We start from the raw sequence: 16,816 nt of genomic DNA, 5'->3' as shown, positions 1-16,816 counted from the left end.
ACATTGGATATTGTATTCAGAACAAATGCTGTGCTTATTCATACTGTTACAAATCTCACTATCCAAGACGCAAGACGTCCATGCAACTAGGTGAAGGCCAATTGGAGGAGAAGAAGGAAGCGAACATTGCTGACTGTAACATGGATGGCTCAATCAAGCACAAGAGGCGAGCTAACTGCCACTGATCGACCCCCGCCTGCAGCGATGAAACTTTACAGCCAATGTCATGATGTTGATTATGTCCGGGACGGACAGATCTAAGGAGGGGGCAGTGTTATAAACCTGGTGGTGGCACAGATGGGGTTAGTGGTGTGAGTGTAGTCAGCCGACGCAAATCGCCCCAGGCCAGAGCTAGACAAGCGGTCAACCGTGATGAGTTACAACGGTGAGCCGAGACGAGTGTCAACATGAAGGTTCGAGTAGGATCGGCGTCGTGAACAGAGCTCAGGAGCGTCACGAGAGTTGTAGTCACCTGACCACCCAGAAACGTCGAGCGGCGTTCTGTCCGGTTCTAGAAGGCCAGTAGGGACCCTATATAAGAGCGGAGGTGTCGCAGTCAAGACGGTTGAGAAAAGGGGCTCAATACAGCAAGGTTCACGACAGAAGGTTCACGGCAGAGCTCAGAACACGGTCGACTACAGCACAGTTCAACGGTGTGGTTCTGTACGGAGCATTACGACGGTTCAGTGCGGAGTACTGTCAAGTACAGTTGAGACGACTGGCGTCTTGATCTTGGTCTGTGATCGAGTCCGACACAACGAGCCCAGTGTGTGAAGTCAGTCCTGAACTGTTGAACCCAGTGCAAGCCCGGAACGAGACGGAGAGGTCAGTGCAAGAGTTACCTGAGAGATATTTGTACAGTGTACGTGTTGACAATTGTGCAGTATTGGCTGTTATTTATTCAACTATTAAAGTGTTACGTTACTCTGGAGCCCTGAGTTGTCAAGTTCTTTACGTTGGTGGTGTATGGTGCAGTTTGCAGAGAGCCTGGATAGTGAGATTCGTAACAATACTAAATAATAAAGTTAGAATTATTGTTTTAAGTACCTATGTTCTAGTGTATCATAAGGGAACATCATATCCAAGTGGGAATAAATTAGTCCCTGTATCTAGAATGTACAAAGACATCCATCCATTATATTAATGATAGATGTCATGATGTGGTGACTCTACTGATACAGTGTTTAAACACCAGCACCAAAACAAAGTTTTAAAATGATTACAATCACTGGAGGCTTACATGTGAGCAGAATGAAGACCCCAGCTGCATGGTGAGGGCTGCAGTTCTTACAGGAACAGCACAGAGAGAAGAGACCAACTATGAGTGAAATCAAGCTGCTAGCTATGGCACAGGACATCAAACCTTGGACAGCTTTGAACCATTCTGAAATACAAACCAAAAAGAAACAGTTACAACCATACTGTCACATTCAAATTAGAAAGAATCCAGAAATACATTTTCAGACCATGTGATCCTGGGACAGATGATGTAAAGATCACCTGTTTTTATGACTTACGGTTAACAAGGATGTCATGTGGCCAGCACAAAGACCAATAGCCTTTACTCCCCCCCCCCCACACCCAAAATGTTAGGTACCCATTCAAGTTGGGGGAAGTCAGGGGGCATCCTAAAAATCACAGAATTCAAATTACCAGTCTTCAATGAGATTTGAACCCTAATCCCTTGGTTAAGAAGCCAAGCACTTTACCACCGAGCCACCACAATAGAATGTATCTAAAAAGAAGTGCTCTGTTTCCTTATTTGTATCAAGATCACTATCCCCAAAACCAAAAAAATAGCAAAATTTGTCATATTGCAATAAAAAAAATTGTTTTTAATTATTTAAGAAAAACTTTTGTGTTCTTGTTTTTTTTTAACATAAGCTTGGTTTTTCCTTTCATTTATTGTATACATTTCAAAGCTATTTCTTAAACAATAAAGATTATGTTAACAATAGTAAGTACCTAAAATAAAATGGAGACGTAACTATTTAACTCTTTGTCTCCTAATTAACGATAGTATTGTTGATTTGGCCCCATTAAATTAAATTAATTTTTGGTTTTATAAACTTATTTAGTATTATAAAAAAAAGAGCATGCATTCTCCTATAATTCTATACCAAAACTAAGGTTTTCTGATTACAAACAAAAAAGTTTAATCATGACTGGGTAGAAAGCACAAATGTGAAAAATGAACAATTATGTCAGAAAATAAATATGGAGATAAAGAGTTAAAAAAGTGAATGCTATTAGGCTTACAGCACATATGAAACAAAATGCAGATGTTCAGAGCAAAAAGTTTTTTAAACATATTATTTCACTACAAATGGCTAGCACATTATTAGAAAGGATGGATTGAAATATTATAAGGTGAATGTACAACAGACAGAAAATAAAATGGTATGTCTACTATTACACAAGTTTCCTATCCCTTAGTTTGAAAGGTTGTAAGGCAATGTATGTAGGCATACACAGAATGCAGGTCAGGTAAAGATCCTGGTGAGGACAAAATAGAAACAGTGGTGATGTGGAGACCAGCACATCAAGTACTGACATAACATGAAATGATGGGTCAGGTGCATCACAAGTCTTGGGTGGATTTAAAAGGGGGCACAACTGCTCAATCCTCTGAGAGATTGAGCCATTAAAGGGACACAAATTCTCTTCGTGTTCTAATTCAATAAAAGGGGCACAGCTTGAGGGCTGAGTGAGAGCCATCAAGTCAAACTCTGAAAGTTTGGTGAATGACTGAGTTGCTGAGGGTGTGGGCTGTATAGTGTATATACTTTGGTGTAACTGGATACACCTCATCATGCCCAGAAGGAAGGGATGGGTGTGGATGATAGATAGAAGGAGAAGGGAGATGACTGGGGCAAGTGATAAGTGCAAATATTTATACATTGTCTTCAAGAGTGGTCTGGTGTGAGTCTTAAACATTATGGACAAAACTTGGAAATTATTCATCCATTACCATATATATATATATATATATATATATATATATATATATATATATATATATATATATATATATATATATATATACATACAGTGCTTTCTTTTGTAATGGTACACACCGGTACAGCGTACCAGCACCTTTTACAATGTCGGTAATGTGAAATCACCATTACAAACCAAATGTTAAAACATCACATCCAAAACACTTAAGTACACCAAACAGATCATATCAAATCATAAAGATCATATCATGATATCACAGACACATCATACAAATATTACACATCATTAAAATTCATAGCACAACACCATAACTGATCAAATTACATCACACACACAGATCATATTATACCACACCATTATGTCACCCTGGACAAACACATCACAGATCATATCACACAGATTATATCACACAGATCACATCACACAGATCATATCGCACATATCCCATCATACAAACAACATTCCATTGCCTAGAGTGTTGTGTAGGTCCAGACCAGATATGTTTTGCTCCTCCCTATGTCTGTGCTGTCAAATATATTACCATACAATCAAATTTTTTTGTAAACTAGGATCCTGTACCTCACTGGAGAACACCTATGACTAGAGGATTGTTGAATTTGATGATACAGAATACTTTGACTTTATCAATGCCCATTCTCAAGTACTACAAATATGTGAAATGGTTCGCAGGTAGAAAAATTGTGTAATTGGAGGTCAAGACACCTTGTACCAAAAAGATTACAAATAGTAATATAAACCCAACATGTCTTAGTCACACGTATTTAACATCTTTACAGAATAAAAAAAAAAACAGCTTGCACTGTTGAAGAAAGTAAGGGACACTACTGTTATTTCTTTTCAACCAAGCAATTACTGCCCATGAAATTCATACTTTTTTTTTTCCCCACTGCATCTATTTTGTTTAAACAGACGCGAATGTTTTGTCCAGCCCGAGGCAAACGTGATGTAGGGGAGGCCAAGCCAGTTTCACCGCAGCTGAGACGTACAGCCGCATACTTAACAAGCTCATGTCTATTCATTTTTGTTTTTAATTGTTTGTTTGTTTTCTAATTAGACGCCGTCCCGTTGAAAATGAAATTGCGATCTAGCCCAACCTGCTGGCGCACAGAGAAAACGTTATAGGGCGCGTGATAGTTGAATTGAGGGAAAGGGCGCCACCTTGTGGCGGCTATAAATAAAATCAAGGGACTTAATTAAAAGAAGGAGAAACAAAATGGGGGGGGGGCGGGGCGTTTAAGAGAAAAACAATTTGTATTTGTATTTAAAGAAGAAAAAAAAAAGACCTAACTCAATTCTACCTCTTGAAGCAAACGAATACTAAGGCTTGTCTTTGAGCCCAAAGATTAATAAGGAATGCAGCATTTCCAGTGGCTACGCAGCCCCCAGCTGTGACCTACATATTTTGCCACATCTAGCGCAGGCTTAACCATTGTCCGCCCGGTGGTCGGTTTAGAATTACCATTCGCCGTCTACCGTCTGTCCTCGGCAGCCGATTTTCTTTTGGTCTCAAATGTTTTAACCTGCCTGCCTTTGATGCTGACTAGTTAGCAAGATGTCGTGCGATAATGAGATGGACTTGAACAAAACAGAAAGTTCCAAATATCAAGTTTGAAATACGCAGACCGAGAAGAATAGTTGTATGGGCTTAGTAGAAACAAAACAAAAAAAAAAAAAAACTCCATTAGAAAACGTAGTTATATCAAGTAATGTGCTTCGATTATTAAAACTATATTTGAATAGATTCATATCAAAAAATAGTTTTGAATTGAATTGAAAGAGAAACGCAGATGTACTGTGAAGGGATGCCAATGCGCTCCCCCCCCCCTCTCTCACCCACAGAACCCTCTCAGGTCACCATTGTGCTGTACTAAAATTAGAAGTGGTCCTCACACTAGGTGTTTTTTCTTTCCCGTTTCCTGAAAGTGTTGACACTGTGGTCAGTGCGTGGTTCAACTGTTGTGTGCTAATGAGAAGGTAAATGACCACAGGACATTTGCACGGATGTGTCACCCAGGCTCAGCCAATGTCGTAAAGAAAGGCGCTATTTAGGCCATGTCCGATCTTTTAAGTTATCATTAAGTTAATACTTAAAGACTGTCAAATCAATGGTTACCTACTGTCTTGAAATGGTTTTAATGAGGCAGACTTGGAAATACTGAAAATGTTCATTATCAATGGTGTGTTTTAATTTTTTTTTTTAATTTTCAAAAACCTTACCCATTTAATGAACTTCAACTTTAATATTTTTACAGCACCAAGACTTAGACCACTTATTTTTACAAAGAGTTACATTGTAATAAAACGTGAAGGTGCGAACTTAATACGGCATGTTAAATCAGACCTGTCGATTTCGTTAAATCAGACCTGTCGATTTCGTTAAATCAGACCTGTCGATTTCATTAAATCAGACCTGTCGATTTCGTTAAATCAGACCTGTCGATTTCGTTCAATCAGACCTGTCGATTTCGTTAAATCAGACCTGTCGATTTCGTTCAATCAGACCTGTCGATTTCGTTAAATCAGACCTGTCGATTTCGTTCAATCAGACCTGTCGATTTCGTTAAATCAGACCTCGTGGAACATGATCACTTTGATTGTTTATAGATGAGACGAACATACTTGTATTTTGTCTTATGCTTCGGCTCTCTTCAGGATTCGATCTGGGTAGCGGCTGATCTGATTGAGACCTGTGGGCAGTTTAGACCAATAGCTCGTCGCCATGTCGTACAGACCTGTGACGTAGCAACGAGCTATTGGTCTAAACAGACCACAGGTTGTGACCTTACAGGTCAATGTTCAGACCTTCTATGAAAGTTTGTCTCGATCTGATTGACCAGATTTGACTGCGGTACTTGATTTATTTGTGGATTGCAGTCAGAAATCTGATTCATCGTTTCACGTCACGTGACTCCAAGAGCAGCATCAAAGTAAACACCAACATCATGCAGCGACCAAAGTGCACCATAGTCTGTGTTCCGCCAGGCAAAGTCTACTGTTGGCGGTAAGGATCTAGGGCGCGCTTCCGAAGGATTACACAAGAAGCAAAGTAAGTAAGTGTGTGTGTGTGTGTGTGTACGTGTAGCATGAGCGCGTGGGAGGAGGGAAGAGACAGTGTTATGCAGGTCACGCGGTTTATCAACTGTGCAGGGAGATGGCGCGAGATTGGTGGACAAAAGTATGCCAGTAAATTTACGGGATTTCCAAGGTTACTAGAATCTACATCTGGAAACCGACATTCAGAATGCAGACCAAGTTACCAAAACTTACATCGAACTTTTTATGCATGAGAGCATAGACCAACTTTACACTGTTAAACAGTTAACTCCATTTGTATCTTTGTCATGTTAGAGACATTGGTACATCGGCATTTAATAGAAGAATTTATTTGAGGGGAAGGGCTAGTTGCTGTTAAAAAAAAAAGTTTGATTTTCTATGTTTATTTTAGTCAACTGCCTGTGTTTTATTTAGTCAATAAGGTTTTTAAAGAAAAAAAAAAGCATTAAATTTCCCCAACTTATACGAAAGTTGTCAGTGAGAATGCAGAAAAAAAATCAGAATTTTAAAAGATTGCTGAGTACGCAGGGGCAAGAATTAACGCTACAACCTAGTGCAGAGTATACCGGCATTGAATTACCATTGAGGGGAAACAGGTGTAAATAAGTCCCCTATTATAGCACAGATCACGTCATTGTAGAGATGTGTCAGTGTACCGCCTATCTGATAACAATCGTCTCAATGTAACAAGGTACCACGGACACGCCTGAACCAGATCCCATAAGTGAGGTCACTACATAAGCAAAGGCCTAAAATGGCCAAACGCGCCGCTACATGTCCAATGAGATGAGGACATTCATATTCATCACTAGGTAACAACCAAACCGAGGCAGCTTTTCAGCTAATAAATAACATTGCAGTGCATATGAGCAGGTTGTTCGAACACATTTCCCAGAACATAAAACGTTTTTTTTTTCGAGAGAGAGTACAAGTTTCAATTGCTTCGGCTCTGTCACAATGGTGCTTGCGAGATTCGAGCCATCTGGTGTTGGCAATATGAGATTTATATATATAGCTCCTCCTTCGTGGTCGAAGATGAGCACATTTCTCTCAGTTCCTATGCACTTGAAAATGGCTGTAAAGTCCAATACCGCTTTAAAAAGACGTCCGCATTCGTGGGTGGGTTATGTCAGTTGCAGATAGACCTGCTTCTTCTATCAGCTTTTTGTTAGTTCGGCGCTCTTTCGCCCTGACCACTCTTCTTGCTTCAAATCTTGAGACTCCGAGACTTACAGGTTCAGGCCGCGAGGAGCGATCGAGAGCTAGTGCTTCCCAGCTGTGAATGTCGATATCGCTTTTCCTTCAAGGAGCTCTTGAGAGTGTCTTGTATTGGTCTCCCTGGGAGCGCTTTCCTGCACACAACTCCCCCGTACAGAAGTCGTTTGGAAAGGCGATTGTCTGGCATGCGGGATACACGTCCCGCCCATCGATGTTGGGACCTTTTTTTACAGTCGGATTGATACTGTGCATGTTGGAGCGCTTTGAGATTTCTGTGTCTGGTATATGGTCAGACCAACGCACCTTATGAATACTCATGGATTTTCATAAAATGGAGGCAAATAATAAAAATCAACGCTTCTTGGTGTACGGAATACGAGCGTAGTGAACTTTGAACTCTCGCTTATACAGCGTCTGCTTCATGAGACTGAGATGGCCTCCCTTGAACCCAGCAAAAAAGCAAACTGTGGTCTGGCTCCAGCAAATGTAGATCTATGTATGAGCATGTCAGCAACGAGTCTACAAACCTGCTTCTGTGACTGTCTTCTGTACTCACACATTGAGAATGGAACACAAGATTTGAATAGCTGGAGATCCACAACCATTAACAAAACGATATATGAGAATGTTATAAGCAGAATTACGTCACATGAATTGATTGAACTGTCGTGCGCGCAGATGGAATCAATAAGAGCGTAGATATACCTTTCATGTTTAGCATTTTTTGTGTGCGGATGTATCTGACTCTATACCCCTGCCATATGTTTATATAATCCTATTTCGTTAAATTAAGCCGCATACGAGAATACAAAGTCCATTCAAAGATATGACAAGCAATGTAAATAGTCTTGATTCCCCCCCCCCCCACTCGATATCATGAGTTCAATTCAGGATTGCACAATCAACCGTGGCGCAATCAGAGGGGTTCCCAAATATTTGGTCCAGAAAAGGTCAATCAATTTTTTTTTTGGGATGGGGACTCAGAGGAACTAACAATTGTCTTTTTCTTATTACCGAAACTGAGTAACAGTAACACCCGTTTTGCATATGGCCCTCCCCCACTGCAAAGGTAAGACACAATCTATCTATACTATAATCCGAAAATAAAATAAGAATTACTTTCATTTTATTCCGTTGCTTGCTATGAAATTAATAATGTTACAATCACCAAGCGAGAACACGTTACGTTGTCTGAATGTGTGTTACGATGGTGATCAAAGTGGCACAGTGCGACACCAAACCGGTGGGCGTGGTAAAGTGTTGCGGTGAGAGCGTAGAATGGCGCGGAATGCGTATTTGGGTGTAAATGAGGTCACTTGAGAAGAAACTGATATGAGCTTTTATAAAATTGTATGAACCTTTCTAGTAATTCTTTTCGATGCAATGACAGGAATTATGAATGCAAGCCGACAGATGTGTGTTGAATTAACCTTTAAGTGAGGCATGTCAAAACAGCGGAGTTTCCATTGATTTTCTGTACATTCACTTCCATTAATGAAGACCAGAAACTTCTAGATTCCAGATAAAGCGCAGCTCATATATTTCCCATTTCTTTAGAGCTCTGCATGTTTCCATCAAATGACGCTAAAACCGGCCATAGCTTCTATTTTGTCACTTATTATTCTCTTTATTTCCATTGGGCCAGCCAAGAGAGTCCACAAAACAGGAGATTAGGCGTATATTCGCATGGGGTGGGGTCGCTCATGCTTCCGGGTAACTCCTCAAAAAAAAAACGGGCTGTGCCGGGCGTAGCCTAAAGTAAGCTGTACACAAACTTTCTTGAGATGTACACACAAGATTGGGGGGTGGGGAACGCTGAAAGAGTTGGACACTTTCAACTCTGAGTAACACGTTTGATACGCCCTTCCCTAGAGACATGCAGGATCCTACAACATCTGCTCATGAAAAAAAAAAAACATAAGAAAGAATTTCTCTTTTTTTTTATTTAAGCGATAAACACTAACAAAGGCATTGTTAACACTAGGCAGGGCGTGGGGAAACAAGAGTATTGAGGGTGTAGGGCGTGGGGAAACAAGAGTATTGAGGGTGTAGGGCGTAGGGAAATGAGAGAAAACAACCTAGCAATTGGTTGGGGAGGAGGGGAGGAGCTTTAGCCTGAGGAAGTTCAGAGAAAAAGCTCTTGGATGCCGAGGGTCTAGATTTGAATCTGATGTAGAACCTTGGGGAAAAAAAACAAGGAAGGAAAAGAGGACGGGTTGGAGGGGGGGGGGGAAGAAGTAAAGCCCGCAATTTTTGACTATGTCCAGCCAGCTCAGACAGGTCGCGAAAATGTTTTAGCGAATGGAATTGCTGTTGGTCGTTGTACTGGCCAAGTGATACTCTCGTTAAACGTTATTTATACGACAATAAAAAGGCGAGCTGTGTGAGCAATATAAAGAGCTGTGTGAGCAATATAAAGAGCTGTGTGAGCAATATAAAGAGCTGTGTGAGCAATATGAAGAGCTGTGTGAGCAATATGAAGAGCTGTGTGAGCAATATGAAGAGCTGTGTGAGCAATATAAAGAGCTGTGTGAGCAATATAAAGAGCTGTGTGAGCAATATGAAGAGCTGTGTGACCAATATGAACCAATGCCACAACTTTCATAGTAACATATTTTATTGACTTACGAATTATACCCAATGATTTCACAGATTCCGAAAAATCCAACAAGTAAGTAAACCTAAAAGTACAACGAGAACGTTAGTTCAATGGTCCAAGGCATGCGCAATACAAGACATCGGGGAATCAATTCATCGAGTGTAATTTTTTGTTTCTGAATTCTAAAGAGTGCAGCGATTATGAAACGTGTATGTCATCATCTCAAGAAAACAGCGTCCATCTTGGGTCAAGCTAGTCCAAACAGCAAGTCTACGACAATGTGTGCGGGAAAACTGTATAACAATTCCTAGAAGTAGATAATCTCCAGCTACTTGACGCGTGTTAGGAAGTGTGTGTGTGTGCGTCTGAAGGCTGATGAAATTACCGCAGGATTACCGCAGATGACTAAATAAAAGGGGATGAACGGAAGAGACAAGAGGAAACAGAAGACGAAACCACGTAAAATTAATGTACCCTCTATGTCACTGGCGGATCCAGGGGGGGGGGGGCGGTAGGGGCGATCGCCCCCCCCACTCGGCCGACCCCCCCCCCCCCGAAGGGGGGGAGGACGAATTATAGTATAGAATTCACACAATTTGTATGCGAATTTATTACTTATTTTAATAATATATACTAATTATTTATATTTCAACCTATTTTTAGATTAATTCGCCCCCCCCCTTCTAGTATTTTGGCCGATTTGGTAGGGTCGGGAAGGGGCGATGGTATCAATCCGCCCCCCCCCACCATAAACTTTCGAGTGGGGGGGGGCGGTCCTATTTATCTGTAGAAATCACAGCTTGCTAACAGAATCAATTAAATATCTATATGATTAAAACTTGTAATGGGTATTTTAACCGGTCTTCATATAAGAGCGAATACCTCCACTGCCCTTCCCATCTATGGAGAAATCATAGTATGTGAACAAAATTAGTCAAATATCTATATAATATAAACAGGTGGAAGTGCGATACATGCAATCATCTTCCCCCCATCGGACAAATCAATTCTTTTTCTTTTTGTGTTATAGTAAGAAATTACAAAATTTAAAAAAATCTATCACTAATATAATTTATATATGCTATAAAGTAAATTCTTATATCGAGTCGCTCAACCCCTATTCTTTAATGCAAAATGCAATCAACAGCAGAAATTATAAAAAGGAGCGAGAATTAATCGTTTTCATTTTATCGCCCTTCCCCTTTCCGGACAGAGTTTGTGTAATTTGACATGAATTTATCATAACTATTTTTAGAAAGACTTTTTCAAACGAAATTGTTCAATATAAGTCACGGTTGAGATGAGTTCAAAAGCCAGATAATCTTTTCCTAGTCGACTTTTTCCAACCTTTACTCTATCTCATATTTTTCTAGTTAAATAAATTTAGGACTATAACTCACAATTTATGATAGAATTTTATTGAATATTATTAATCGAATATTTTTTTTTCGGCGGCGATCCTCAAAACCTTAATCTAAATATGTGGGGTATCTAATCTTTTCAAAGAACAAATCGGTTTTATTTGCAATGTATTAAGGGACTATAAATTCATATTAGAATATTTTTCTCATTATTCAAAAGGTCCTTTATAATAGAATGAATAATGAGCTGTAGGTCAGGAGAATGCGTTACTGCAGTGAAGAATGCCAGAAAACGCTTTTAGCGTCGAGGCTTCGTCCCGAACCTCACTGATGAATAATAAGGTGTAGATGTCAGGAGAATGCGTTTTTTTGCAGTGAAGAATGCAAGAAAACACTTTTGGGTACGGGGCGAAGCACTAATAAATAATGAGCTGGAGATGTCAGGAGAATGCGTTTCTGCAGTGAGAAATGCAAGAAAACACTTTTGGCGTCGTGGCTTCGCCCCGAACACCACTGATAAGTAATGAGCTGTAGATGTCAGGAGAATGCGTTTCAGCCGTGAAAATGCAAGAAAACGCTTTTGGCGTCGGGGCTTCGCCCCGAACACCACTGATAAGTAATGAGCTGTAGATGTCAGGAGAATGCGTTTCAGCCGTGAAAATGCAAGAAAACGCTTTTGGCGTCGGGGCTTCGCCCCGAACACCACTAATAAGTAATGAGCTATAGATGTCAGGAGAATGCGTTACAGCCGTGAAAAATGCAAGAAAACGCTTTTGGCGTCGGGGCTTCGCCCCGAACCCCATTGATAAATAATGAGCTGTAGATGTCAGAAGAATGCGTTTCTGCAGAGAAAAATGCAAGAAAACACTGAAGAAGCTTACAGCGCTCTCCAGATCCCCAAGCTTGCAAGAGAAAGACTGTTTTTTTTCTGTTTTTTTCGACGAAGATTGAGAAACAGTCTTATTTTATTCTCATATATATATAAATATATATAATTAAATAAATATATATATATATATATATATATATATATATATATATATATATATATATATATATATAATGCTGTACGCACGTTTATGCACAGGGTTAGGGTTTACTGGGCGTTAGGGTTAGGGTTTGGAAAAAAATCGCCCCCCCCACTCCAAAGTTCTGGATCCGCCAGTGCTCTATGTACATATGAACTCTATGTTAACATCAATAGTTTTGATGAGAAGTTTAAATCATTTGATTTGTGTTTCCAACTTGACTACGTTAAAATTGAAAGTTGTATATAGCTGTTCAATAAAGTCCAAAAAAAAAAAGTTTTTGAACTTTTGTCCAAGTTTCTAAGTTAAGTAATACTAGCGTAAGTAGGACTAGCTCTCTGGAGCTACAAGCCCACATAAAACCCCATCAAACAACACATTTAAAGAGAGAGAGAGAGATCACAGACACAACCTCCCTTCCTTGAAATCCAGTTCTAAATAAGATGAGAAAACTTAGATCACAATAAGCTTTAACCTAGGAGAAGAGTTCAGAGTTCAACATAAGTCAGAAGATCATTGCACGAGGAGGGAGAGACGGAAGGAGGGGAAAAAACAACTCGATGCTGGATCTTGTTCAATAGTCACAAGTCATCAATAATTCAAGATGAAGTAGGCTAGATTTCAACTCAAGCACAGCGATTAGGATCTGTTCAACACTGACAATGACGTTCTCCGCTGAGTACAAATTTTGACAAATCACCTTAAAGTACTAGTTCAATCAAAGCTTTCACGTGGCCGCCCCCTCACTTTATAGAAACGAAGAGAAAAAAAGGGTTAATAAATATATAATGTTAGAACACTTAGTATATACAAGCTTCAGTTCCATGTATGTTTGAGAAAACATGCCGACAGTCGAGAAAGTGCAGGCCTACGGTGTTAGGCAATCCTTTCTGTCAAACTGTCAAATGCTGACAATAGATTCTATGTGGGAACGCTGGCGGTGTTTTGTGACAACATACCAGCTTAGAACAGCTTGCTTTGCTTACATGACCATTCTGTCCCGCTCTAATAGAGCGTATCGAGTTCGAAACTTTGTTTGCGCATCAAGATTTGTATTACCGTGTCTTGAACACGTTCAGACCTATTAAGATAATAGCTAAACCTATGACGACAATAGATAAGGCCCACTGGTGCCAATAGTCCAAGGCTTAAACCCTAGTGGTGATCGTTGTGCTGATCTACAACAACCTCGTTGTCCATTGAAGGCATGTTACGTCAACAGTTGTAGGTCTCATATAAAGGAAATGTTGATTTGCAATTACATTATAACAGGTACAAGTACACTAATTAAAATCTCAGTGTCTCCAAATAAAAAAAAAAATCATAGCCAATACATTTTCTTGTCAAACTGTTTCTTTGCGACCAGAAAAAAAAAGGGGTGGGGGGGGTCAGGTTACTAAAAAAAAAATCTAAATCGATCCTCCAAAGCTTTATTAAAGTCAGATGTTACAACCCCATTTCAGGCCTTGCTATCTACGCATGGAGGCAGATCTTGTGATCTGACAAGAGATATATACACAATCAGTTTGCTGTCTACGGACGTTTGTCCAAATATAATCATCTCTCTCATTCAATAAATGCTGTTTTATTTCTCAGTCGTGTAAGTCCTCTGTTGCTATGTCCGGTGGTTAACGAGGGTGTCAAGTGACCAGCACAACGACCAACCACTTTTAAATCTGCAAAGTATGCCCTGAGAGTAGGGTGGACTTAGCAGCGTCCTAAAAATCCAAAAGTTCAAAATCTCAGTTTTCACCTAGATTGAAACTCGAGACTCATTGGTTCACAAGCCAAACCTTTTACTACTCAGCCACCAAGCCCCAAACATATGTTGCGATAATTCCGCAACCTTCTTAAGTCTTCGGACTAGAGGTCAGTGCTGTGTGAAACGTAAGCCTCGGCCATTGGCTACTATCAACAAAGGATGTGTGCACAATTGTGTTTCATTTTCGAGGGAAAAAAATCACATTTAAAATCTGCCACTAAAGGATCTCTCCACCCCCCCCCTCACTCTCTCTCTCTCTCACACACACACACTTCCTCTCTCCCTTTACATAGAACACGGATGTTTGAAACATCATGATGATACAATAGTGAGCCAGTTTTGTCTAAAGGTCATCGCTATCTGACAAGCGTAACATTAACCTGGAAATGAAGGACAATATGGAGTGGGTTTTTTTTTAAAGAAATTCATCAGGATACTTTTTTGCACTTTTTATTTTCAAGAATTTCTGTTTCACTTGCACAAAAGCCGACATAAGCTCGCAATATTAAGACTGTATTGAAATGACAGGAACACAAATGAGTCGATAATTTAATACTTGCAACAATTATAAAACATTTTGATGTCAGATCGACATATGTCAGAGCCATTGAAATGTTTTACAACAACGGCGCTATCTTAGCCTTACTGTAGCTGTGGAGCTAGAGTCTTTAAAATACTAAATGACACAGCTCTGAAAGATAAAAGGCACAGTTAGAAGCAGTGCTTGTTTTGTAAACAAATAGGTCCCGGTACTCAGTGATGGACTTCCTAACTTTTAACTACTAATAAATTAATAATAAACGTTAAAATACAAGATAAGTAATATTTTTTCCCCTTATTGAAAAAGGTGCCGGTACGCCGTACCGGTGCGTCCCGTCACACAAAAAAAAAAGCACTGGTTAGATGTATATGTTATGAGGCGCGGTGACTGAGCGGTAAAGCGCCTGGCTTCTAAACAGGGGGCCCGGGGTTCGAAAACATGCATGACTAGATGCGTAGGACGTAATCATCTTCTTTTTAGAAGTAACGTCTGTAATATATACGATAAAAAGAGTCGAGGTGAAGACTGGGATTTTTTATTACGGGATCTTTGGGCGCCTCTGAGAGTCCACCCAGCTCTAATGGGTACCTGACATTAGTTGGGAGAAAGAGGTTGGCCGTTGTGCTGGCCACATGACACACTCGTTAACAGTAGGCCACAGAAATAGACGACCTTTGCATCATCTGCCCACAATGTCTGAAAGGGGAACTTTAACTTTTCTTCGTAGATGTATATGTTAAATCTTAACTACATTGAACCACCCTGTTCATAAAACACATTTTAACAACTGGGTGTCTAGAACTGAAGGGTCTATGCAAGCTTCACTCAGGCTCTTAATACAAGGAGAACTACTTCTTAGATCTCAGTACAAGAGATAAGCAACCGAACTGCCCCCTCGCTCCAACTCTGAGCAGCCCTAATGAACATATCTGTCTCAACCATCAGAAGAAGAGTCAAAAAGTCTAGGTGAGACGTTTCGTTACGGGTCACTGAGTTCAGTTTGGTCAGGTAAGTAATTGCTAGGTACCCTCGCGTTGACTAGATGAAAAGATTTGCTCGGTAAGGTAAATAGCTTAACCGTGATAGAGAGTTGCACCTGTTTACTGCGACCTGTCTATCCCCATCATCAAACCGCGGTTCTAAATCTATATAATACATTCTCACTAAAATGCCCCTATACGATGAGAACGCTAAGAACAAAGGTTCGTAGGTTATCGGAATGGGCACTTTTTGATAGTATAATAATAACAATAACACTAATGACATCTAATGCACGTTAAATTAAAATAAAACCTACATGCATTTAAATACGATATAGTTTCAACTTGTTATGCTTGGGGGAAACAAAAAATCTACTTCAATTAAAAGTAAAGTACCCATTCAGACCTTGCCATCTATACTATAGGGCAGACGATGTCAAGGTCGTCCGTTTCTATGGCCGACGGTTATCGTAGGTGTCAAGTGGCCAGCACAACGACCAACTTACTTTCCCCAACTAAAGAGTTGGGTGGACTCAGCGGCGAAAATCCCGAAATTAAAATTCCCAGTCTTTACCGAGATTTTGACATGCAGACTCCACACCCCCTACTTTTTTTTGACGGTTCATCTTAAACTCTCCATTTTAACTCAAAAATTTTTCTAATTTCATCTCTAAACTAAGCTCTCAACTCTTTTTTTTTTAATTTCTAAACTATACTCTACATTTAACTCATTAAACCATATTAATTAATTCAACAGTACTAGCTGGAACACTTAATCCCTAGCTTCTAGCGTTCAACACTCAATCCTTATTTATTCACTAGCTTCTAGCTTTAACAATCACAATCTTCTAGCTTCAATATTTAATCCCTAGATAGCAGCTTCAACACTTAATCCTCATTTAATCACTAGCTTCTAGCTTTAACAATCATAATCTTTTAGCTTCAATATTTAATCCCTAGATAGCAGCTTCAACACTTAATCCCTAGTTTCTAGCTTTAACAACCCCAATCTTCTAGCTTCAACACTTAATCCCTAACTTCTAGCTTTAACAACCCCAATCTTCTAGCTTCAATATTTAATCCCTAGCTTCTAGCTTCAACACTTAATCCCTAACTTCTAGCTTTAACAACCCCAATCTTCTAGCTTCAATATTTAATCCCTAACTTCTAGCTTTAACAATCTCAATCTTCTAGCTTCAATATTTAATCCCTAGCTTCTAGCTTCAACACTTAATCCCTAACTTCTAGCTTTAACAACCCCAATCTTCTAGCTTCAATATTTAATCCCTAG

At 39.7% G+C, this 16,816-nt stretch overlaps 1 protein-coding gene across 2 annotated transcripts in view; it reads right to left on the bottom strand.

The window, feature by feature from the left end:
• The window catches only part of LOC106066050 (uncharacterized), a 36,951-nt gene that overhangs the window by 4,642 nt on the left and 15,493 nt on the right, over positions 1-16,816 (bottom strand). For both annotated transcript variants that reach the window (XM_056009758.1, XM_013225020.2), the window contains exon 3: positions 1,241-1,384. In XM_056009758.1, coding sequence (XP_055865733.1) covers positions 1,241-1,384 — 144 coding nt within the window. The remainder of the gene's footprint in view (positions 1-1,240; positions 1,385-16,816) is intronic.

Source organism: Biomphalaria glabrata, chromosome 14 (assembly GCF_947242115.1).
Source record: "Biomphalaria glabrata chromosome 14, xgBioGlab47.1, whole genome shotgun sequence".
Classification (NCBI taxonomy): Eukaryota; Metazoa; Mollusca; class Gastropoda; family Planorbidae; genus Biomphalaria; species Biomphalaria glabrata.
This window is presented reverse-complemented; position numbering and strand designations above follow the sequence as displayed.